The sequence below is a fragment of the Rhinolophus sinicus genome, linkage group LG01 (assembly GCF_036562045.2).
Source record: "Rhinolophus sinicus isolate RSC01 linkage group LG01, ASM3656204v1, whole genome shotgun sequence".
Taxonomy (NCBI): Eukaryota; Metazoa; Chordata; class Mammalia; order Chiroptera; family Rhinolophidae; genus Rhinolophus; species Rhinolophus sinicus.
In genome coordinates this window covers 5,099,614-5,122,877 of record NC_133751.1, presented here as the reverse complement: position 1 = coordinate 5,122,877, position 23,264 = coordinate 5,099,614, and the positions used below count along the sequence as shown (strand labels likewise).

Genomic DNA, 23,264 nt, shown 5'->3' with positions numbered 1-23,264 from the left:
CTGTCCCCAATGTCAGTGAAACCTTATGCATCCAGCACCTGTCAGTGTATGTTTCTTAAGAGAAACAGATGATAAAGGGAGAAACTGGGAGCAGGCCACTCATAAAGGAACCTGTTGTATGACAGCTCACTGATTTAAAAAAAAAAATTCTGCCAGAAAATTTTAAAGGAAGGAATCCACTCTTTATTTATTTAAAGGCCTTTGTGAGTATTTTGCAGCGTCCTGCTTGTTTGCCAGAAGCCCTGTAAACACAGCCTCCTCTGTGCCTGAATGGTGTGTTCTGGGCTTTTCCAGCTCCCAAGAGCTCTTCCCTCCTCCCCGTCTCCACTGCTCTCTGTCCACCCACCCCCCACGCCCCGCCCTGCCCCACCCCCCTCCACCCCCAGGCATCTCTCTGCGGGGTTCTGATTGGTGTACCCTGCAGCCTCGCCTTTTAGGGACTGGTGTCAGGCATTTAAAGTGATAGGGGAAAGGGTCCAGGGACTGCTTTTATCAACCAATCAAATATTTTCCTGACAGGTCCCCAAATATTCCCGGGCCAATGGAGGGGACTGCCCAAGATGCCTGGGCTGCTCCTGGGAGAGGCAGAGCTTGAGTTGAAGCAGGAGGGGCAGGAGCTCAGAGGAGCCCTGGGGCCCCGCCAGCCCCGCCTGGCACAAGCTCGTCTGTGTCACTGTCAGGATTTGTCTAGCGCTGCGTTCCTTCACAGGGGTGTGTTAGGGGGAGTCCTCTTTCCGACTATCAAAATGGTTATCAAAGTGTTTGTTGCCACATCTTCTGGGTCCATAGCGGTAGGTGTCTGATGGAATTTGTGGGCTTTCTTCCGACAATTTTCTGGTAACTCAGACTTGGAAGTAGAAGGAGCGGGTATGGCCCAGCGCTGGCCTTAAATTACTTTTTGAGGAGTGTGTAAGTAAGTAAACCGTGGCTCTGCGGTGAGCCTGTGTGCCCTTTGCTTTTCTGCATTTGTTTTCATGGTATTGAAGAAGTGTGTAGAGTGTGTAAGCTGGGTGTGAAAGGGGACATGAGGAAGGAGGCGTGTTTGATACTAGAATTTTTAACATGTGATTTGTGTCGTGTTGTGTCGCCTATATTATAGTATCAGAGATTTTGTGGAGTGTTTCTACTATTCATTCTACAAGATTTAGATAAAAGTTGCAAATAAATGACACTTTGTGTAACAATGTTTGGAGCACAGAAAAACCAGATTACTAAAATGACTCCTGGGTGTAATTGCTTGTGTATACATTGTAACCATACCAAAAGTGTAAAGTTAGCGTGTGTAATACTATTATTTGAGGAAAATGATGTCACAGTGACAAGAACAAACATCTCTCAGGCCACAGTTTGAAACGCTCTAGGAATCCAAACAGACCAAAAATAGGCACTAGAAGCCACCCCCCTAACATTGCTTTGATTTCCTCGGGACCAGGCTCGGAATTATCCATCCACCTCTGCGAAGTTTCTGAAGTCAGGTCTCTCTTGCCCAGACTCCAGCCTTTAATAGATCTGACTTCAAACACGGGGACCGGAGGGATGACTCGGGCTTTGATTTCAGGCTTGAACCTGCACTGTCTGTCGGGGACTGACTTTTGAGCAGCATTTTAGCAGAAGTTAGGGAGGCTGTGGAGAGAAAACAGTTGCATGAATCCTGAGTGTTGGAGACCAGCAAGGGGGCTGTTTCCTTTTATATCCAGGTCCTGGACCATCTCAGGTGGCGGCTAGGATGTCAGCGGTCACGCAGCCAGCGAGATGATAGCGTAGGTGAGCCGCTCCAGGGGACAGTTCCAACTGTTGTTTGTTGGAATGCCACCACTCCCAGCCCTGAAAGTTCTCACAGTTTCCAGAGAGAGCAAGAAGAAAATGACAAAAGATCCTGGGTGTCCCTTCTGAGCCCAATGGATCAGCAACCATCTGATGATGTCTAGAACATCTCTTAGCAGAAGAAGATGAAGAAAAATTCCAAATGTAAAAACTCTGCAAAATCTTTCGTGACTGTCGATGACCTCAGAAACTTTTAGTTGATCTACAATAAGCACACATTTTTGGATTTTTTATGTAAAAAATAATTTTTTGAGGAAAATGGTTTTCGTGGGCTCTAAGGATGCTGTTGATGTTCGTTGCTGGGAACTTTTACCACTCACCTGCTTGTCTTCTACATGTTCTGTAGACCAGGTTGGAGTGGTCCCATGAATCCTTCCGGAGACAATGAATAACTTCCGGATTTCTTAGGATTATTTCATGTCCCACGTTCTTGAAGTTTGGGACCTTGATTTAGTTATCCTCAGAGGACCTGGAGGGGCATAGTTCATTCCAGAATCTTGGAAAAGCTGATCGGTTCTGGTTCCCTAAGCAAGTGGTTTGGTGCCGCGTGGAACTGTGTGACCTTGGGAAAGTTATGTCACCTTGCTAAGCCTCAATTTCCTTATCTGTACATGGAGGCTAAGGATAGTCTTTGTCTCACAGGTTGTCATGAGGACTTAGGAAATAACATGCGTGGGTGCCTGGCCTGGTGTCAAGTGCTTAATCAATGCTTAGGAAATATTATAATTATTAGTTAATGTCGTAATTGTTAGCTCTGGTTAGTTAATATTATAATTGTTATAACTAGTGGTTATTATAATTGTTAGTTAATATTAATCAATATTATTGTGGTTATTGTGATTATTAGTAGATCTCAGTCTGTGATGATTAGGTTTCAGAAGAATTGTCCCAAGCCACATAAATGTAAGTATTTCTGTCTTATCCTGAAGAATGAGAACTGAGTATTTCTGTGGTGTCAGTGCTAATGATTTTTCCTGGGCAAGAGAGTTTCACCCAGAAGATTCTTTGCAGGAGAACCTCAGAGCAGCTGCCAGGACTTATGCTGTGTGTGCAGTGCTGGTCTGTAAAACCTTTACTATGCATTTCTTTAGTCGGTATGCTTTTTTTTTTTTTTAAGTGCATTTGTTTTAAAGATTTTATTGGGGAAGGGAAAGAGGACTTTACTGGGGTACAGTGTGTACTTCCAGGACTTTTTTTTTTTTTTTCCAGGTCAAGTTGTTGTCCTTTCAATCTTAGTTGTGGAGGGTGCAGCTCAGCTCCAGGTCCAGTTGCCATTGCTAGTTGCAGGGGACGCAGCCCACCATCCCTTGCGGGAGTCGAACCGGCAACCTTGTGGTTGAAAGATGCGCTCCAACCAACTGAGCCACCAGGGAGCTCAGCTCAAGGTGCTGTGTTCAGTCTTAGTTGCAGGGGGCGGAGCCCACTATCCCTTGCGGGACTCGAGGAGTTGAACCGGCAATCTTGTGGTTGAGAGCCCACTGGCCCATGTGGGAATCAAACCGGCAGCTTTCGGAGTTAGGAGCATGGAGCTCCAACTGCCTGAGCCACCGGGCTGGCCCAGTCTATATGCTTTAAAAATGGATTCTTGCCTGTGACCTACCATGTTTCCCCGAAAATAAGACCTAGCCGGACTCAGTTCTGATGTGTTTTTTGGAGCAAAAATTAATATAAGACCCAGTCTTATTTTACTATAAGATCAGGTATAATATAATATAATATAATATAATATAATATAATATAATATAATGCCAGGTTTTATATTAATTGTTGCTCCAAAAGATGCATCAGAGCTGATTGTCTGGCTAGGTCTTATTTTCGGGGAAACACAATAGTCAACAAGGCCACTGTGACTCCTGTTGGGTGGATGAAATAAATGCAAAAGGAAAGAACAAACTGTAATCTATGGGGATCACACATATTCACTGTGTATCACATCTCTATTTTAACAGTTGACACTAAAGCAAGGTTTCAGGTTTTGACTGCAGGGTTTGGATGCAGAGACCCTGGGAGCAGGAGGTGGCCTGTGTGACCCTCCTCTCTTCCTATGGACCATTGCCACATGGGCTGGGGGACAAAGGAGGAGAGGACAGTGCCCCTGTTTCCAATACGCACAGCATCTGGAGCCATGGTCTTTGGGACAGACCCTAGTGATGGCTCCAGGGCTTCTCAGTCCTCTCTCCAGCCTTGATTGAGGGTAATTCAGTGGGAAAAATGTGGCTCTTGAATTAGGTGGATCTGGGTGGAAGCTTTGGAAACTTCTTTAATTCACTGGCGCCTCAGCTTTGTTATTTTAAAATGGTGGTCACCGTACTTACTACCTGGCCTGGCAATCCAGACAGGTAGATGAGATAATTGTGCTGCTGGGTGTGTGACAGAGCAGGTTCTCAGCTTGTGGGACAAAATGCTTCTCCTCGCATCACCCTTCCTCACGTCTCACCAAAACGTGTGAGGAGGGTGCGTTTTGTCCATTTGCCGGTGAGGCGACTGAGGTGCAGAGTCCCTGCTCAGACAGCGACCTTCTCAGCCAGGTCATCGCTCACTCCAGGGCAGTGTGGTTTTCATTACAGTACAGTGACCTCGGTTGGAGAGGCTCCTAACTGTATGAGACAATAAACAAGAGGTGTCAAGTGAGTAACCCAAAGATCTCTCCAACACATTGCAGTGACCGATAGTGGCCGGTGACTTCAGGACAGCGAGCAACACTTTCTTCTGAGTGAGTGTAACAGGACAGGAGAACAGGGCTCTCCGAGCCCACACAGCTCCTAAAGGCTCCAAATGCCACTGGCCCCAGGACCTCCTTCCACCCCCCATCCTCCCGAGGGGCTGCTCAGAAAGGTGGCACAGCCTGTGGGCCAGCATTGGCCATGGCGCCCTGGAGGGGGAGAAGGGACGAGAGGTGGCTGGGGGCGAGTGTCTGCGGTGAGAGCTACTGGGGTGCTGTGCGCGCCACTCCCCCTCAGTCCGTGAAGGGGCGGCCCCACTGGGCGCTGATGTCCTGACCCTGGGGGTCAGTTCAGGAGGACACGTGGAGAAGAGCTGCACTTTGACCTGGGGAGTCCAGTGGAGCTTCTTGAACAGGGACCCACCAAGAACAAGGGGGAGGGCAGCAGGGGAGAGGCCCCCCGCTCAGGGTGGACATCACCGTGTGGGCGAAGGCAGCCATGCCAGCCAGGTGAGCTCGTGCTTCCTGCTCCCCTCGCCCGCCCTCTGGGCTCATCCTAAGATCCTCTCCAGCCGCGGGCAGAATTCAAGGCCTCCAAACAGCCCAGCAGGGATGCCTTTGGCCCAGTTTAAATTATGGGCATTTGGGAAGTACAGAGAGGCAGACTTGATTTTTCTCCTCTTTCTTTGGGTGGGGTTGAGAAATGTTTCTAACACAGTATCATGAAGATGCAATTGCTTGTCTTGTGAAGAATAATAGTAAACAGATTTTCCGTCCCGTTTTCTGCATCTCTCTTTGTGTCACAGAAGAAACATGTCAGGACTTTGGGAAATGTTTCTCATCTATTCAGAAATCATGGAATAAAATGAACTCCCTCTTTCATGCCACCTAAAGTCCTGAGGGTTGGTTAATAGAGATGGAAATAATATTGGTGAGATGGCAGTGGGCCGTGGCCATGGCCAGGCTGATTCAACTCCCGGGCAGGGGGTGGTAATTGAGAAGGAAGGAAGATGAGTTTGGATAGAATAAGGGATGTCATCTTCTGAATATTTAATGAAAGGGAAGCCTGCTTAAAATGAAGACACTTCTATCATTTGAAACAGCAAAGTTATCTTTGAAAACAGCTAAAGGAGTAAGTAATTTATAAAGTGCCACAAATAATTATGGACCAGTTGGAAATTATGTAGAGAAAACATAACAAATCAAGACAATAATGTAGTCCAACAAGCTGCCATCGGGTCTGATGGGATTTTGTAATATTCAGAAACTTAGCCATGAAGCTGTGGGACTTGGAGTACAGTTTCCTGGAGGAGGGGCAAAGGTATAGGGCTACCCCAGCACAGCGTTGGGGGGAGGGCACATCGGTGGAGAAATACGCAGCTTCTACTTGGGTTTAGACACTCTGTAACACACGTCACTGGTAGAATCACTCATTTTGGCAAAAATGAAATATATATGTAGTTATTTTTTGATATACAAGTCTCTATGAAAAAAATTGAATTTAACCAAAAGAGGGTTTGAATCTAGACATTAGGTATGAGATGGGCACATACCTTCCACAGCATTTATTTGGGATTCTCGAAGTCTAGTCCCTCTGCTGATAAACAAGTTACATGAAAATGACAAGGGGTCTCATACCTTATAAACCATTTTTAATGACTTGTTTTCATAATGATGTAATATTCTATTCAGAGGACTTAAAAATTAAGATATTAGATATTTTCATGCCAAAGAAAATGCTTGTTTAAAAATTTAATCTTACTCTTTTCTTTTTTTAAATTTTATTGGGGAACAGTGTGTTTCTCCAGGGCCCATCAGCTCCAAGTCAAGTTGTTGTCCTTCAGTCTAGTTGTGGAGGGCACAGCTCAGCTCCAAGTCCAATCGTCATTTTCAATCTTTAGTTGCAGGGGGAGCAGCCCCCCATCCTATGCAGGAATTGAACCGGCAACTTGTTGAGAGCTCACACTCTAACCGACTGAGCCATCCGCCCACCCCAAAATGTAATCTTACTTTTAAGAAATGACCATATTTTGCTTCTTTATTATCTTTAGCATGTTGTATATCTAGAGTGTGGAAATAAGTTCTTTACACTTTTTTCACCCCAACAAGCAGCTTATGAATCTGTTCCCATGAAGAGCTTGGCACGATGTCTGGTGTAGAGAGTCAATAAATAAGTGTTGACTGATCCTTCCCTCGATCACTCTGGAAGTTTCTTCCAGAGGTTCTTAAAATGTGCTCTATAGTCTGCTGTAACTTGTAGACTAGTGTTTGTAAGAGAGGGCATCATGCATTTCTGGAAGTGAGTTCTTTGAACAAAGGGAGAAAGCTGTTGTAATCGTCTCTGAGAAGGCGTTCTAAGCTTTAAAGATGGGCAACTTCACCAGAAACAGCAGTTGGTGGATACAGTCATTCACATGACCTATGGGGAGAGAAGAGGATGCTCGAGCTTTCTCTCTGAGAGTTGGTTATGGTAGGAAAGGAGAAATCTGGGAGAACAGGGTTATTTTGCTGCATCACGCTTTTATGTGCTGGGAGAAACATCCATCAGCTTTTTGTAGTCTTTTTCTCTGTCCTTCCCCTTCCAATAATCTCCATGTGGGCTTTTCAATTTCCTGTATTATTTCTAAAGCTACTTTTGTTCAGTGTGACTCATGTTCCTATTTTCATAACTGTGACTGAAGTGCATTTTAGTATGGGTATACTTGGTATTTGAGTTTCATAGTAAATTGCCTTTTTTCTCTTCTTTCCTCCCAATCATCTTTTTTCTTTACAACCAATTCTTATTTATTTATTTTAGCATTAAAGTTTAGCAGATAATTAAAAGTATTTTGAAGACCTCACGTAAAAGCTATGATGAGAGCATGTCTATTATTAGGTTGATTATACAATGATTTAAACACAGATGAGATTAAAATTTCAGAATTTAAATAATCGCTGTCCATCCTTTATGATGAAGAGGTATGATTTTATTGTTTTCCTTGTTTAAATACTATGCAAAATTATTTGTCTTGTATAGTTGGGGAAAGAATTCAGTTTAGGTAAATATAAGCCAAACGTTTGAAAAAACGAGTCTAATAGTTTTCTTTCTCTACTCTTAACCAGATTAGGAAGAAACAGCAAGAAGTAGTAGGCTTTTTGGAAGCTAATAAAATCGACTTTAAGGAATTAGATATAGCGGGAGATGAAGACAATAGGAAGTGGATGAGAGAGAATGTTCCTGGAGAAAAAAAACCTCAAAATGGGATTCCTCTGCCTCCCCAGATCTTCAATGAAGAACAGTATTGTGGGGTGAGTGTTTGATTTCTTGGAAAAATTCTTCTGCATGTGTGTTTGTTAGAAATTGTTGATAGCGGATTAATTTTGAGGCAGCATTTGAAATTGTTCACAATTTTCAAGTCATGATCTAGTTTACCGTCCAATAGCTAATGGTAGATCCATTGTGAATAAGGAATATTTAAGATTTACAAAATGATGGAAACAATAAAATGATGATTCAGAAGTTCTTGGGATTATGCCAGGTTCTTTATTTTATTTTGAAGAATTTGGGTCACTTGTTCAAGCAAAAAATGTGTTTAGTTGGAAAGGAATTCTAATCTACCTTGCATATGTACACCCACACAGACACCGGTAAGTTTTCACTTTTATAAAGAATGATTTGCAGAAGTAAAGTCTTACTACAGATGTCAGATAAATTTGTGTAAATGTATCTGAATAGTTTAAAACCTGTTCTGGACATTTTGATTGCAACAGCAATTTTACTTTATACATTTAATAGTTTATTTCACTATAAAATCACTTTTTCCTCAGAGTTTACAGATTCTAATTAGGAAATCAAGTTGTTGAAAAGAAACATTTAAAAACTCAAAGGATTTTAGAACATGAGAACTCAAAATTATCCTATGGGTCATGTAAGCCTTCTAGGTCACTTTTCAGATGAAGCAGTCAGGGCTCTGGAAGGTAGGAGAAACTGATCAGTGTTGTGTGGTTTCTGAAGGCTGGAGTTGGGTAGGAATCGTAATTTAACCTCTTCTCTTCTTCCTACACAAAAGCTGGTCCTTTAGGTTAGCTTCTTTTTCTTATTATGTTTCTCATCTAAAACAAGTGTCAAACTGTATAGTTTGAGGGCCAAATCTTGTAGCCACCTGTTTTAGTAAATAAAGTTTTATTGGAACACATCCGTGCTGACTCACTTACCTGCTGCCGGTGGCTGGTTACTCACTGTGGCAGAGTGAGGAATTGGAACAGAGACCACGGGACCCACATAGCCAGAAATATTTACTATCTGCCCATTTACAGAAAAACTTGAGGAACTCTGATTTGGAACATGAATTTGCTTAGTGTTGGGAGGCTTGCATTAGTTTTCTAGGTCTGCTGTAAAAAAGCACCACAAACTTTGAGGCTTAAAACAACAGAAATGGAGTGTGTCACAGTTCTGGGGGCCAGGGTTTCAGATCAAGGTGTCGTCAGGGTTGGTTTCTTCTGGAGGCTCTGAGGAAGAATGCGTTCCAGGCCTCTCTCCCAGCTTCTGGTGGTTGCCAGTAATTTTTGGCGTTCCTTGGCTTGTAGACATATGACTCTCATCTCTGCCTCCATCTTCACATAGCGTTCTCTTGTGTGTCTCTCTTTGTCTTCACATGGCCTTCTTATAAAGACAAAGTCACTGGAATCCACCCTAATCTAACATGGCCTCATCGTAATTAATTACATCTGTAACTGTCCTATTTCCAAATAAGGTTGCTTTCTGCATTTCTGGATGGACATGGATTTGTGAGGGCCACTTTTCAACCTAGTACAGGGCTGTGTGAATTTACATGGCTGTGTGAGCTCTTTTCAGAGGCTTGGCTCAAAGTCCTGTGGCTATGGGAATATTTTCAAACAGTCTTAGTGTGGTAATTCCATATTTAGTGGAATGTGTGGTCCCATCCAACTCTCCTGTGATTTAAAGTGGGGCTTCCCAGAGTGTAGAGAGGATTTCCTCTGTGAGGAAGAGTCCGTCTTCTACCCCTCACTTCTGCCCTCCCCAGACCCTCTCCACCTCTCCAGACCCACATTTCTAAGAATTGTGACTCTTGTTGGATAAGGAAAGGGAGAGTAAGGGTTTTTGGGGGTGGTGGTGGTAGGCGATTTTTATTTTATTTTTTTATAAAATTTTAAAAAGTAATTGAAACATTAATACATGTGCACTCTGAAAAATTAAAATGGTTCAAAAGAGCCTCCAGTGAAAATTATTCTCCTCTCATTTCAGACCCCTGTCAGTCTAGTTCCTTGCCTTGAGGTGGCCTGGCTTCAGGGGCCTGTGATCTGGGAAGTCACAGAGGGTCCCATGCTCAAGAGAGCTCTCTATTGGTTTGATGCTCTGCTGTCGCTGTCTTGAAATTCATAACAAATTTTGAACGAGGACCTCATGTTTTTATTTTTCACAGGGCCCCACAAATTATGTAGCGGGTCCTGCTCTGAACAACCAATGTTGGCAATTTCTTGTTTGGCCTTCCAGAAATTTCCTATGTATGTTAACAATTGTATATTACTTAAAAATGGGAGTGTACTATACATACCTTTTTTTTTTAATCACTTAACTGTATGTCAGTGATCGTTGCATAGCTGCACATACTCCATATTTTAATGGCTACAAAACATTCCATTGTATGTGACATAATTTATTGGCACAGTCCTCTAATGCGTGCATTCAAGTTGTTTTCAGCCTTCCAACATTACAAACCTCTTTATACACACAGATGTCTATCCAGTATGAGCATATGTATATGAAGGAAACATTCCTAGAAGATGTGCTGAGTTGAAGCATATACGCATTTCGCATATGCATTTCGATATTGGCAAATGGCCCTGAATTGCAGCTGCACCAGTTGACATCTCCAGCAGCCTAGTCTGAGAGTGGCTAGTTCCCTGTGACTTTGATGACCCTGTGTATGCAAACTTGTGGATCTTTGCCACCAGTGAGATGAAAAACGTATTTTCACTGATTTGACTAGGATTTCTGTCTTTATGGGTGAAGCTGAACATCTTTTCCTATGTTTACAAGCTATCTGTGCTTTTCTCTATGATTTGCTATTTTTCTATTGTGTTACAGGTAATGTATATTGTAAGAGTCTTTACTTATGAAGGAAAGTAGCCCTTTCACTATCGTAGATGTTACAAATATTTTCCCATGTTTCTTATTTGTCTTTTGAATTTTTAAGGTGATGTGGTTTGGAATGCAGAACTTAATTTTTTTTTTTTTGGTGATAGTCACAAGGATGTAAAGTACAGCATAGGGAATATAGTCAATAATTTTGTAAAAACTATGTGTAGTGCTAGGTGGGTACTAATCGGGGGGAATTGCTTCGTAAATTATATACATGTCTAACCACTACGCTGTATAGCTGAAACTAGTATAAAATAATATTGAATGCCAACTATAACTGAAAAGTAAAAATAATAAAAATTTTTTTTTGTGTAGACAAATTTATTAATCTTTTTTCTTTATGGCTCCTATACCCCAATTCTTGTTTAGAAAGCTTTTCTAAAATTATCAAAAAATTCATGTTTTCTTCTAGAACTTTCCTAATGAGAGTAGGATTTTAAATCTTTTACTTTTGCTTATTTTAACCGTCTTTTTAAATTGAGGCCAGTTACAGTAGAGACAATGTTGAGGTATGTAGGCTTCCAACCTATGTTAACTCATAGGGCAAAAATTCTGCCATTATTTTCTGCTATAAAAATAAAATCTTAAAGTCATTTCTTATCCTTTTTGCTGTGATCTAGCAATTTATTTTCGTTTTAATTGTGGAAGAGAAAGAAAGGGTTTCCAAGTAGGAAAAAAACCTTCTATTTTTAAAATATAATTTGTATTACAAATATGGATCTAATGAAACAAGCATACAAATTATTTTATGTTTAAAAAATAATCGTTTCTTGAAAGTGATATAAAATTCATATTGAATGTCAATGGCAACTAAAAAATAAAAAAAAAGTTATTTCAGAAAGTTGTGCCTTCAGAGAAGTATTAGTAGTTTGTCATACTAATACCTTTGCTAGATTTGCTTTTCACACTTGACAAAAAATGCATTGATCAGGCAGAGGGCTTTGTTTCCAGAAAGCAGGTAAAAATGATAATTTTGGCTATGGGTTCAGATTTGAAAAGGGAGACTTAGAGGATCTGAAGGCTCTGTCGGGTTTAAACTGGCATAAATCTGGATGGTCAGTCAGTGTCTTTCCAAATGTGTACTATAGGAATTTCTGAGAATTCTCAAAATGTCGCCTATATGCATACCTGACGATGGCAGTGGTTACAGGAACCTCAGGGACAAGCAATGGGTTTCTGTGTACCAGGCCTTTGAGAGGACTGGATGTCAGGGTTGTTCTGAGCACCGTCGTGTCCCTGCCAGTCTGAACACCTGCTGCTCTGTGCAGAACAGATGACATATCTGGGTCCTCAGGGCTAAAAGGCAGGATGGGCTGCAAGCCCACTGAGGGCAGGTAAAGGGCTCTCCTAACAACTGATGTTACTGAAAAGCTATTTTATGTCATTAAAAATTTATCGTGAAATATGTTACACGTGATAAAATATATAGTTTAAAGAGGAATAATAAAATGAACAACCATGTGTACACTTCCCAGTTGAAGAAGTATGATATCACCAGAAATTTGGAAGTCCATGCGTGCTTCTCCCTGGTCACGTCCACCTTCTCTGTACCAGAGGCAGCCATTGTAGTAAATTTTGTGTTTACCATTCCCTTTCTTTTCTCTTATCTCCCATGTATATATACCTAAACAATACATTGTTTCGTTTCACCTATTTTTGAGCTTTGTGTAAACGGACTCATACTATATGCATTCTAATTTGACTTGCTTCTTTCACCAACATATTTTAAAGATACATCCAGGTTGATTCGTGTTGCTCGTAGTTTGTTCATCTTCACTGCTCCAGAATGTGTGTCGGTGTGTGTCTTAGTCCGTTCAGGCTGCTATAATAAAATACCACAGACTGGGTAGTTTATAAGCAACAGAAATTTGTTTCTCACCGTTGTGGAGGCTGAGAAGTCTCCTGGCACAACTGAGTTCTGGTGAGGACCTCTTCCGGGTTCACTCCCAGAGACCTTATCTTCTAATACTGTTGTCTTTAGGGGTTATGAATTTTGGGGGGACACATTCAGACCATAGCAGTGTGCTTTCTGGTTTTGGCTGTTACAGACAATGCTGCTAAATGAATGTTCTCGACAGGTCTCCTGGTGTCCTGCGAGTTTCTCTTGGTTTCTGTAAGTAGGAGGGGAATAGCTAGATTGTAGCCATCGGCTTTAATAAGTAATAAAAAAGTATTTTTTAAAAAATGGTCCTAACAGTAGCAGGTGAGAGTTTTCAGTGTTTCACGTCTTCACCAACATTTGGCTTTTCCATCTTTGACACTTTGGTGAACCTAGTGGGTGTGAAATGTTCACTCAAGGCTTTAATTGTATTTCTCTGGTTGCTAATGAGATCGAGTAACTCTTTACTTTGTCCTTGTGTATATCTTTTGAACATTTTTCTAGTGAATGTTTGCCTTTTACTTACAATGGAAAAGAGGTTTTTTTCTTATTTATTTTAAATTCCCATCCCCCATCCCTTCCCCTTTGGCAACCATCACCTTGTTCTCTATTATCTGTAGGTCTGTTTCTGTTTTGTTTATTCATTTATTTTGCTTTTTTAGATTCTGCATGTAAGTGAGATCATATGGTATTTGTCTTTCTCTGTCTGATTTATTTCATTTAGCGTAATACCCTTTAGGTCCATCCACGTTGTTGCAAATGGCAGGATTTCATTCTTTTTTATTGCTGAGTAATATTGTTTTATATATATGTACCACATCTTTATCCATTCAGCTATCAATGGACACAAATTGCTTCCATATCTTGGCTATTATAAGTAATGCTGCAATGAAATAAGGATGCATATGTTTTTTCAAATTAGTGTTTTTGACCTCTTTGGCTAAATACCCAGAAGTGGAATTGCGGGTTTGTAAGGCAGTTCTATTTTTAATTATTTGAGGAACCTCCATACTGTTTTCCATAGTGGCTGCACTAATTTACATTCCCAGCAACAGTGCACAAATGTTCCCCTTACTCCACATCCTTTATTGATGATAGCCATTTTGACAGGTGTGAGGTGATATATCATTGTGGTTTTAATTTGCATTTCCTTGGTGGTTAGTGACATTGAGTATTTTTTCATGTTTGCTGGCCATCTGGATGTCCTCTTGGAAGAAATGTCTATTCAGATCCTCTGTCCATTTTTTAATTGGATTGGTTTTGTTATTTAGTTATATGAGTTCTTTATACATTTTGGATATTATAAGATTAAAAAATAGGATAACATCAAACTAAAAAGATTTTTCATATTGAAGGAAACTATCAACAAAATGAAAAGTTAACCTACTGAATGAGAGAAGACACTTGAAAATGATGCATCCAATGAGGAGTTAATATCCAAGAGTTATTTATATAGCACAGAAGAGACTGATCTTTTGTTGGTTATATGTATTGCGGACCTTTTCTCAGTTCATGACTTGTCTTTTTACTCTTCTCTACCCTGAAATCGTAAAGATATTCTCCTATATTGTTTTCTAAAATTTTTGTAATTTTGACTTCACATTTACTTCTTTAATGGACCTAAAATTAGTTTTTTTTTTTTTTTCCAGTGCATGGTGTGAGGCAGCATCACAATTTCAAGTTTTAAAAATAACCAATTATTTCATCCAGTTGTCTCATCCGCATTTATTAAAAAGGCCATCCTTTCTCTACCTACCTGAAAGACCAGCTCTGTCACACTCATTTATGTGTTGTGTGTGGGTCTCTATCTCGACACTGTGTACCTGGCTCTCTATTTATGCTACGATACCACAGTGTCTTTATGATCACAGCTTTATAAGGAGACTTGCTGACCTTCTCTTTCTTAGCGTCTTCTTGTTATTCTTAGCCCTTTACTTTTTCATTTTGGATTATCTTGTTTAGTTCTACAAAAACCCCTGCTGGGATTTGATTGAAAAAGTACTGGATCTATAGATCAGCTTGGGAAGAATTGGCATCTTTCAAGTACTCTTTTATGAAGATGTCCAACCCAAGGATATGATCTATAGCATCATTTATTTAGGATTTCTGTAGTATTTAAATTTTCTCCACACATATATATCTTGTTAGATTTTTTTGGAGGTACTTCATATTTTCATGCTATCTTTTTTTCCAAATTATATTTTCTTCCTGATTGTTGCTAATATAGAAATAACATTTAATATTGATATTTGTATCCAGCAATCTTGCTTATTAATTAAAATAATTTATCTGTAGATAATTTGGGGATACATATGTATATACATGTGTGTATATATATCTACATATATATATATAATGTGTATATATATAATATATATGAAAATTTATTAAGGACAGTTTTGTTTCTTCCTTTATAATGCCTGTTTTTTCTGACTTACTGCCCTGGTGAGGGCTTTTAGAACATATTGAACAGAAATGCTGGTAATAGGCATCCTTGTCTTGTTTCTCATCTTAAACATAAAGTTTTCAATATTTTCCTATTTGGTCCGATATTTGCTACAGTTTTGTGTAGCTTCCCTTTATCAGGTTAGTTTCCTTGTTTGCTAAAACATTAAAAAATATGAATATTTTATTTTATTGAAAAATTTTTTCTGTACCTGTTAAGGTAAAGTTCTGCTTCTTTAACCTGTGAACAAGTAAATTATTTAAATATTTTCCTAGTATTAAATTACTATTTTGTTTTTGGGAAAACCCAATGAGTTGCATTGTATTAACTTTTTATATGTTGCTGGGCTTGGCCTGCTAATATTTCTTTAGGATTCTTACGTATGTGCGTGAAAGAGAGCGAATGAGATCATATTGTCCTTTTCTAGTTTCGGTATCCAGAGTAGGTTGACTGGCCTTGTTAAATCAGTCAGGGGAATAGTCCCTCTTTTTCTGTTTTTTCCGATGACATTTATCAATTATTACCTCTTGGCTCCCAACCCAACTGTTATTACCTAATGGAGTTCGATCTTTAAGCAGGGAGCTCAGTGTCAAGCTTTGTCGGCAGAGCATGCAGGAGGAGCATTGTAGGAGAAAGGGACTTGTCTTCCTGGTTCTCATGAATGCTCGCTCGCACGCACGTGTGTGTGCATGTGTGTGCATGTGTGTGCGCGCGTGTTAGATATCCAGTGGTGTTTTACCTCCTTCACATGTCCAGACCATAAAGCCCCTCATTGAGATTGCAACCTTAGCCCTAGCCTGGGACAGTGCACACACCAGGCCAGCCACCTGGTGTACTAGCCCCAGCCTTGGCCCACCGGCACCCAGAAGAGTGTTTCCAGCTTGCCCAGTGTCTTAGGACCAGCTCTGACAAGGCACCCGGAGAAATTCTCCACCACCCATGGACTGCAGCTACACCTATTCTGTGATGCTTGAACCCTAGACTTGGGGCAGGGTCCCTGCACTTCTAAACCTGTTCCTTCCTTAGGCACGCTCTTCCAGGACTAGAGTCTTCTGTAGTGTTCTCTCTATGCCTTTATAGTTACTTCTCTGTTACAGCTAATAATTCTTTACAGGAAATGTTTCGTGTTCAAATAACTGTATGACTTCTATCTCTTAATTAGACCCTAACTGATACAGCCTGGAAGAGTTTGTGTGGAATTGGAATGATCCCTTCCTAGGAAGTGTGCTGGAATTCACCTGTGAAACTCCCTGGGCTTGGTCTGGGAGTTTCACTGATGACCCAATTTATTTAATGAATGGAATTTATAATAAAGGACTATTGAGGCTTTCTAGTTCTTTTTATCGTTTGGTTTTGAGAGGATGTACAAAACTTGTATTTACAGAAATGGCACAGCAGTTGATGCACAGGCTCACTTCATTCACAGTATTTTCCTTGTTATGTCTAAAACACTTATGAGCCATATATGATTTTTTGGACCCATGCAGTGGGATTATGGATGTATTTGGAGTTTCTGCTATTATTTTATGTTCTTTTTTTTAATATTCCCACTTTTGCAGTTTCTTTTTTCACCATTTCTCAACTTTATTTTATTGACTAAAGTTTTGTTTCCTGGTTTTATTTCCCTCTTTACTTTATAGAAGTTATCTGTTCTCTTAGTGGTTGCTTTAGTTATTTTAACAGGCATACTTGATTTAAATTTGGTAGAGATAATCGATGTCTTTACTCTTGTCCCAAACATTAAAATAGCTTTTACTCACTTTAACTAAAATCACCCTCTCCCTGTTTACATGTATTTGGTTTATTCAATATGTTAGTTTGTTGGCCTTCTCCCACAAATTAGACATGTCTATTTATTGTTTTAGTCAACATTTGTTTAGATTAAATTTACTCACATAGTTATTAATGTCTTTATTCATGATTCCGTCTTGCATCTTAGGTAATCCACCTGGAACAATTTCCCTGCTGCCTAAATACACCTGATGAAAGTCTATTGGTGGTAAATTTTCTAATCTTTTGTTGGTTTAAAAAAGACATTTTCCAGACAAATGTCTTTATTTCACTCTCATGTTTGAGAAATAGTTTCACTGGGTCTAAATTTCTGAGTTGATGATGATTTTTTCTAGGCTGGCTGAAATGATCATTTCACTTTATTCTCACTTCTGTGTTGCTAACTGGGAAGCCAGCTGTCAATCGAAGCCCTTCTTTTGTGGGAAAACGGTCTCTCCCCCACGTCCTCTTTCATTCTCTCCTCCCTCCCTCCCCCATCTTCTCCCTTGCTGCTTTTAATAATCTTTCTCTAGGATGTGTCTAACAGAGTTGTTTTAATTTATCCAGTTTAGGATTATTTACTGAGCTTTCTGAGTCTAAGAATTCATATCTTCTAACAAGTCGAGAAACCTATTAGCCATTATGTTTGAGTATGGCTTTCCGCCATTGTCTCTGTTAGCTTCTCCCAGAGCACCTATGTTTCTTAGACCTTCTCACTGTTTTTCTATGATAATATTTCTTCCTCATTTTCATCTTTTTTCTTTCTTTAGATAATTTCTTTAAAAAATTTTCCTGTTAGCTAATTTTCTCTTCTGATGTGTCTGATGAGCTATTTAATCCACAGATGTTGGATTTTACAGTTCAGTTATTACATTTTCATTTTTAGGAGTAGTTTTTGGTTCTTTTCCAAATTTGCTTGATTGTTTGCTCTAGTTTGTTTGTTTCTTGTGTTTTCAAACTCCTCTTTCATTTCTTTAAATATATTAAATGTAAATATTTTATATTTTCTGCCTGATAATTCCGATACCTGATTCTGATATGTGATTCTGCTTTTTGTTATTTCTGCTGGTGTTCACTTATGGTATATTTTTATTTCCTTATCTATTTTTGACTCTGAACTGAAATAAAGTTTTTTTTTTTTTAAATAAAGTTTTTAAAACTTTATTTGTGGTTACTCATTGAGGCCTGGAATTTGTTTCTGCTAAGATTTGAGGCAGCTTACAAAAAATGCATTCAATATAAGAGAATAAAATTAATCACTGAGAGAATTGAGGCGACAAGCAGGAAAACAATAAAGCTTTGGATAAGTTTAACTCACAGGAATGTGTAACGTGTTCTTCCCAATATAAGCAGCCTGTATTTGGTTTTAAGCTTTGTAACACCCAGAAGAGTAGGGTCGGCAGTAACACAACTGAATTGGTTTGAGTAGTGTCCTGTTCGTATGAGGCCTGTTCCTGCATGAGCCTTTTTGTCACACTGTTGAAGTTACAACCCTCATGACAAAGATTGGCAGCAATAAAGTAGTCTGGGGGAAGGTCTTTTATGTGTTAATGATAAAAACATGAAACTCTCCTGAGCTTTTGACAACCCTACTGAAGAGTTGGTTCAGGGCTGGACACCCCTGGTGAAGGACTGACCCCTGGGTGGGTCTCGGAATGGGGGTGTGGAGCTTCACTGAGCTTCAGATTTCAATCGACTCCCAGGTTTCAGATCACAGTATTCCCCATTTTGCCCAAACAAGCTCCACTCTAAGCCCTCCATAATCTTGTGGCTCCTGGTACCAGAAGGGCCTGAGTTGGGTCTGGGCCCTTGGAAGCTACTATAATAACAGGAGAGAAATCTGTGTTGTTTTAGTCTCTGCTGATCAGGTCCAATTATAAGGAAACCAGCTGAAGATGTGAAACTCTTGGAGAAAACTTGACTGTATATATCTGGGTCTTGTCAGCAATTCCTGAGCGTGAACAGTGTGTGTGTGTTTGTGTGTGTGTGTGTGTGTGTGTGTGTGTGTGTGTGAATTCTCATTGCACTGTAATAGGTACAATGAAAGTATGTAAAAACAAAAATAAAATTCATGGTTAGATTTCTGAACTTTTGGGATTAGTCATTCTTGGGAAAGCAAACTAGTGTAACCTTTTGTGTTAGCTACCAAACTAATGAATAATAATAATGAAATCAACTTAGGTAAATATAGTGGTTCACAAGAGTGCAATGGGTTTGAACATTCTTTTTCTTTGCTTCAAGGATTTTGACTCTTTCTTCTCTGCAAAAGAAGAGAATATTATTTATTCATTCCTTGGTTTGGCTCCCCCTCCAGGCTCAAAGGTAAGCTTGAACACCTTAATGGGGCCTAATACAGGTCATAATAAATGAAATCAGCATGTAAGACTGTTTAATAAATTATGATGTTTAAATTAACATGATTTGAACACACTCCTTATTCTGATGAAATGCGTAGAGACAATGCAAGGTTTTTACTAAAACTTGTTCCAAAAATATGCTTTTAAAACTTCTGCTTCTGTACACTTATACAATAAAATTATACAATAAAATAAATACAAATAAAAAAATAAAAGTTTTATAATACCTAAGTTAAGAAATATCATTGTCTTCAATAACTTTAAGTGTGCTAATTAAATATGTAAAAACATGAGTTCCGAGGTTGTGTTTATGAAATTATTTTGTTATGAATTGACTTCTTATATAGGTTAATTTTATAGTAATATATCCCTATTTTAATTCTTTTTATTTAAAATGAGTTAAACTTTGCTTTTTTAGTCTGATAAAGAGGGAAAAAGTAAGAGCTAGACTCAAGAGCAAGATAAATTTTGTCAGATTTTTTCCCTCTGGTGTTTTTTCATCTTTGATTATATATACAGTAGTACCTTGGTTTTCAAACGTCTTCATTGACAAACATTTTGGTTTATGAACACTGTAAACCCGAAAGTAAATGCTTTGGTTTTCGAACACAACTCAGAAGTCGAACATGCCACACGGCTTCCGCTGAGTGCAAGATCTTGAGGCTTAGTGGTCGGCTGTTTTCGAATGTTTCAGAACTCATGGATTAGGTTCGAAAACCGAGGTACCACTGTAATTGTGTCAATTAAATAAAGAATTATGCTAATCCAGCTAATACCCTGACTTTGTCTAATGGTGATCACCTGGCTTCATTCTATGCCATGGCCACTGCATTCCTTGCTTCTACCAAGAATCTTATTCAGGACTCTCTGTAGATACAAGACAAGTATGCATTTGTTGAATTCATTTGATTCTAATTTAACTTGTTTGTTGTACCCAGTTTCATTTCAAAAGAGATTTGTGATGACTGAGCCCAAATTAATTCCCGTATGGGAGGAACAACTCAAAATCCTACCGTGTAGAGATGGGCTAGTCTCAGAGGCATGTGAGTGTGCTGTCTTGCATATATGTGTGTCAGCAGTCATCAGGTAGTGACACTGAGGTGTCTTCATGCTTAGAGAAACACATGCAGGCCTAGCGCTAATGCCTTCCTCAAATGAGAACATGTAGATCGCACAGTGTGTTAAGGGTTCTACAGGAGGAAGACACCTTTCCTTTTAATGATATACCTTTCTGGCTTTGGTCAATTTAAATACAAGATAGTTCATACACTTTATTAACAGTTTAGAAAAGTGCTAAAGTCTACTGCATGCAATTTAATCTTTTTAATTTGGTATTGGAGTGTGGTATAGGAGTTTGATTTGGTATAGGAGTTTAACTGGGTCATGTTTGTTTAGTTATTGCATTTAAGAGATGGTGCCTTAGTGTTAAGGTTCATTACTTGGTGAGAACACTCAAGACACTTGTGTCTTGAAGACGGGAAGGAAAGATGGAGGGAAGAGTGTTTCAGGTAAAGGGAAGAGAAAGTGTAGAGGCCCTGAAGCAGGAAAGAGCTTGGAGAGTTCTAAGACCTTCCATGAGACCTGCATTGCTGGCCTGAGAGGAAGGGGCGCCACGGGAGGTGGGAGCAGCAGGTGGGCGGCCCACAGGCCATAGCAGTTCTCTGCACTCTATCTTAGGTACAGTGGAGACAGTGTAAGGGTTTTAAGCAGAAGAGTAAAGTAATCTGATTTCCTTCTTTAAAACTCATTTTGGGGGTGACCAGTTAGCTCAGTTGGTTAGAGCGCGATGCTCATAACATCAGGGTTGCTGGTTCGATCCCTGCATGGGCCACTGTGAGCTGCGCCCTCCACAACTACATTGAAACAACTACTTGACTTGGAGCTGATGGGTCCTGGAAAAACACACTTAAAATAAATAAAAGTAAAAAAAAAAGAAAAATGAATAACTACTTGAAAAAACCTCCAAAACTCAGTTTGGCTACTGTGGGATGAATGGATTAAAGAAGTGCAAACTATGATAATAATACAGATGAGATGTCATGGTGGCTTGGACCAGGATGGTGGGGATAGAAGTGTAAGAAGTGGGAGATTTTGGGGTCTATTTTGGAGGAAGAATTGATAAGACTTGCTGATGGATTGAAAGTGAGGGTGAGGATGGAATGAATGATTATTTCTAGCTATTGGGTGTAGACATTGGCTCTAATGGGGCATGATGTTTACAGGGGGTGGTAAGTTTTAATGAGACCTTTAAATGAAGAAGTGAGGTAGGCAATGGCAGACTAATCTGCGTCTCCCTGAGGTCTGGTTGAAGCTGCATACGTGGACGCCACCAGCGGGAAGTCGTGGGAAGTAGTGAGATGACATCCTGACAGAGGGTCGATAGCAAGGGGGCTGGCTGGGGCGTGCTCCAAGGTTAAAGCTGGAGAGAGGACAGGGAGAGGCCAGCTGAGGAGGCTAAGACAGAGAGTCTGCAAGCGGGTGGAGAACAGGAGTGTGAGCTGCTGAAGCAGCTCAGGGGGAGCATTTTTCACAGAAGAGGGTGAGGTCAGTTGTGCCCAATGCTGCGAAGACATTGAGTCAGGTGAGGACAAGAAAGTGACCACTGGCTTGGACAACATGGTGGTCATGGTGGCCATGACAAAAGCCATTTCTGAGAAGTGGTGGACCCAGAAGGCAGGTGGCAGTGGTCCAGGGAGAACGCGTGGTGAGAGGCAGGGATTTTGCATCGTTCGTGACCTCCGGGGGATTTCCCATGAAGAGAAGGAGATGTCAGGCATCATTGTTTTAAAAAGTGCCTCTCTGTTTATTCCCCACCACTGGAAATTTGGGCCGAGGCCCTTCACTCCCTGCTTGCTGCCAGTCCCTTATCTTTCTTGCTCTTCCCCACTTTCTAGACCATTCTCCCATCTTTTTTCTTAATCCAAGTCCTCTCTGAGTGGACATCTCCCTCATTCTTACTGCTTCTCAATCCCCGCTTTATAGACCTCAGACCACAGGGTGGGAGGAGGGGAAGTCTGGTTTTTACAAGCAAAGGCCCAGTAGGGGTTTTCTAAACAGAAGGGATTTTTCTAGCCCTGATGAATAGTAATCTGGCAAAGCTTTGAAATTGGAGTTTTTCTTTAAACTTTCAGAGGTCAAATTCTTAGACAGAGCCACCTTCCCCACCGAGAGTCACAATAAACAGAAGGGGGAGAGGGCAGTAAAACGATGTGTTTTCTTCCTATTCACAGCAAGTCCCAGAAATCATGTTTTCTTCATTTCTTCCCTTTGTATTGTTCTTTATCATTATGATTTTTTTCATTCGTTTTCTTGCAAGATTATGATTTTTTTCCATGTGGCTATAGTCTTCATAATGCTTATTTAAAACTGTGTCTAATACTGTATTAAATTGATGTAACGTAATTGACTTATTCATTCCTTTATTTTTTAATTTCATATCATATACTTTTTTATGCTGTTACGGTCTCATGCTAGTCATTTAAATATTTCATATAATATTCTATCATGTTGGTGTGCCATCGTTTTCTTCATTGTGCTTATGTTTTTGAACATTTGCTTGCTCACAATTTTTGATTATACATAACTCTGCAGTGATTGTCGCCATGAAATAGCATTCTTCCTTTTAGAGTTTTCCTTAGGATACATTCCCAGTAGCGCTTTTAGTGAGACAGATAAAGGTGCATGAGTATTTTATGGGCTTAGCATGTGACCCCAGAGTACTCCCTGACAGGTTATAACATTTATCCGGCAGCACCGGCTTCATTGAACCAGTGGTGAGCATGTTTAATCTCCTTCATTTTAGGACCATCAAATTCTATTTAAACAATTTGTTTCTGATTTTATTCTGCTATGAAGAGGGTATGTAACGTGATGAGTTTCTATTTTAAAGATGCATTGGGTGCATGTTTGTAACCCAATGTGTATTTTCATTTCTTTATGAAAAGATTGTTTTTTGAATCCTAAAAATTTATTTTTTAAATCAAATTAATATATGTATAATATTGTAAAGGTCAAATAGTGCTACAAAGATTATTATAAAAAACGGTAGGCCCTGTCCCAAACCCTGTATTTTTTATCTTTCTTTAACAGTTTGTTCAGGTGCAGAATTGCAGGTTGAACATAATTTCACCTCGGAGGTGCTGGCTCCTCCATGTTCTTTCTAGTTTCCAGAGTTGCTTCATAAA

The 23,264-nt window shown here is 39.9% G+C and overlaps 1 protein-coding gene across 1 annotated transcript in view; it reads left to right on the top strand.

Annotated features, from left to right (window-relative positions):
- The first annotated feature begins 513 nt into the window (after window positions 1–513).
- Window positions 514–23,264, top strand: part of SH3BGR (SH3 domain binding glutamate rich protein) — a 48,886-nt gene continuing 26,135 nt past the window's right edge. The window contains exons 1-3 of the mRNA XM_019716697.2: window positions 514–791; window positions 7,589–7,774; window positions 18,965–19,045. Coding sequence (XP_019572256.2) covers window positions 561–791; window positions 7,589–7,774; window positions 18,965–19,045 — 498 coding nt within the window. The 5' untranslated portion in view covers window positions 514–560. The remainder of the gene's footprint in view (window positions 792–7,588; window positions 7,775–18,964; window positions 19,046–23,264) is intronic.